The 2445-nt window shown below is 37.7% G+C and overlaps 1 protein-coding gene across 1 annotated transcript in view; it reads left to right on the top strand.

The window, feature by feature from the left end:
• The window catches only part of LOC117613509 (T-complex protein 1 subunit gamma-like), a 13232-nt gene extending 11113 nt beyond the window's left edge, over window positions 1–2119 (top strand). Inside the window, exons 2-6 of the mRNA XM_034342116.1 lie at window positions 5–552; window positions 642–767; window positions 990–1094; window positions 1232–1310; window positions 1662–2119. Of these exons, the coding sequence (XP_034198007.1) occupies window positions 5–552; window positions 642–767; window positions 990–1094; window positions 1232–1310; window positions 1662–1699 (896 nt within the window). The 3' untranslated portion in view covers window positions 1700–2119. The remainder of the gene's footprint in view (window positions 1–4; window positions 553–641; window positions 768–989; window positions 1095–1231; window positions 1311–1661) is intronic.
• Window positions 2120–2445: the final 326 nt, after the last annotated feature.

Below are 2445 nucleotides of genomic sequence, written 5' to 3'. Positions count from 1 at the left end.
GAAGATTCAGTGGTTCGCAAAGGAGTAATGATTAACAAAGATGTTATTGCACCTGGAAAAATGAGAAGAAAGATTTTCAACCAACGCATCATTCTTCTTGATTGGCCTCTCGAATTTAAGAAAGGCGAGAACCAAACAAATGCTGAGTTGCTTAAAGAAGAAGATTGGGGAGTCCTGCTACAATTGGAAGAAGAATACATCGAGAGGCTATGTGTGCAAATATTGAAGTTTAAACCAGATGTGGTTATCACAGAAAAGGGGCTTAGTGACTTGGCATGCCATTATTTTAGCAAGGCCGGCGTCAGTGGAATGAGGAGGTTGCGGAAAACAGATAATAACCGAATTGCCAAGGCTTGTGGGGCTGTAATTGTTAACAGACCAGATGAATTGCAACAGTCTGATGTTGGTACAGGCGCTGGGATATTTGAGGTTAAGAAAATTGGTGATGAGTTTTTTGCATTCATTGTTGATTGCAAAGAGCCTAAAGCATGTACTGTACTCTTGAGAGGTCCTAGTAAGGATCTTTTAAATGAAGTGGAAAGGAATTTGCAGGTATAATGGTTTTACTTCTTTGTCCCCATTACGTAGAATAAATATATTATGCTGAAATGTCTTATTTACTCCCTTATATCTGGTCATAGGATGCCATGTCTGTAGCAAGAAACATCCTCAAGAATCCGAAACTTGGTCCTGGTGGTGGTGCTACACAGTTAACTGTATCTGCTACATTGAAGCAAAAGAGTTCATCTGTGGAAGGTATAGAAAAGGTAAAAGCTCCTTTCCTCATCCAAAAGTTTGGTATTTCTTGTGTAAAACTCGTCCAAGAATAACTCCTTGTGGAAGTAGAAATCTAAATTATGTGAATAAACTGGCTGTCACTTCAATTCACATGCTCGTTGACATACTTTAGATTAAGAATGTTTTGTGGTTTCACTTTACATGCATTTTATTGGAGTTTTATGGGTACACGTGTTTTTATGGTAAAACAGTGGCCGTATGAAGCTGCTGCTATAGCTTTTGAGGCTATACCACGTACTTTGGCTCAGAATTGCGGGGTGAATGTGATTAGAACAATGACGGCGCTGCAGGGAAAGGTTTGAATCTGTTTTGTATGGCTTTGTTCAGTTTTGTTATGATTTGTCATTTCTATATACGTTCTGATGCATCATTATTATTTTGGTCAGAATATGATGCATCATTTAGATCCTAACCACAATTTTTTTTTCCATAGCATGCAAATGGTGAAAAATCATGGATTGGCATTGATGGTAACACTGGTGTGATAACTGATGTGAAAGAGAAAAAGATAGGTGGATATCTTTTTGGCTTACTATTGTTGCTCTCTTTTATTTCCTTCACTATCTCAATATTCAAATTTGTTGGGTGATTTATATTTGCTGAAAGCTCTGAAATAGGACTTTTAATGTAGTATTGTTCTCAAATGTATCCATTATATGTCCCTTTATTGATATGGCATAAGTGTCAATCTTCTGGTTTATATTGTCGATTTGCTTCAGTAGTAGTTCTAGTTTAGAGCTTCTCCCAATATATTTCGACAGCACTCATGGGAGGGGAAGTGCTGTTGTCGTGGTTATTACTAAATTTCCCAATAAATTTATTTTGTTGGTAAGGCTGTTCATTTTTATGAATTATGATGTCAGATATGGGATGCCTACAACGTGAAGGCCCAGAGTTTTAAAACGGCCATAGAAGCTGCTTGCCTACTTCTCAGAATCGATGACATTGTGTGTGGGATGAAGAAGAAGCAGCCTCCTGGTGCCAAACCTCCTTCCAAGCCTCAAGTTGAGACAGAAGGCGATGCAGATAATGAGCAAATAATTCCGGAGTGCTTATCGAGAGCACGTGGTTATCTCAGTTTGAATGAAGTTTTGCTTTAAAGAAGAAAAAAAAGGAGCATTATAAGTTTGATGAGGATATTTTTTAGGTTTGTAATGTCACCTTAACTTGGTAGTGTGTGTTTTGTCCCTCTTCTTTCTTTCTCAATCGACGAGGGGTGGGAAAGAAGAGAAGTCTTCTTATTGGAGAATGCTAATGTTAGTTTCACATGTCATCTGTGTATCGAACACAATTTCTTTGTTCAACTTCGTGGATTGGCACAGTGGAGCTTATTTCTACCATTCTTCTGAATGATTGTTAACAGTCCAAACTTAGTTATTGACACAAATATGTACTTTTGTAAAAGTAAGAAAACAAAAAGTTTTTCATGGCCAAGCATCAATTTTAATAAGCCAGTGTGGCACCTAAAACACACAACGTACGGCACTGTACACAAACTTGTGGAGGAAAGGATTCATATTGAGCATCTATTTTATCCACTTAGGGAGAGTAAGAATTGATCTTGTCACTCCCATATTCAGCCAATATGCCACGTATTGATTCAAAGCAGAGCTTAAAAATGAAACGAAAGCAGATAAAAAACCCTAG

This window comes from Prunus dulcis, unplaced genomic scaffold, assembly GCF_902201215.1.
Source record: "Prunus dulcis unplaced genomic scaffold, ALMONDv2, whole genome shotgun sequence".
Lineage (NCBI taxonomy): Eukaryota > Viridiplantae > Streptophyta > Magnoliopsida > Rosales > Rosaceae > Prunus > Prunus dulcis.
This window is presented reverse-complemented; position numbering and strand designations above follow the sequence as displayed.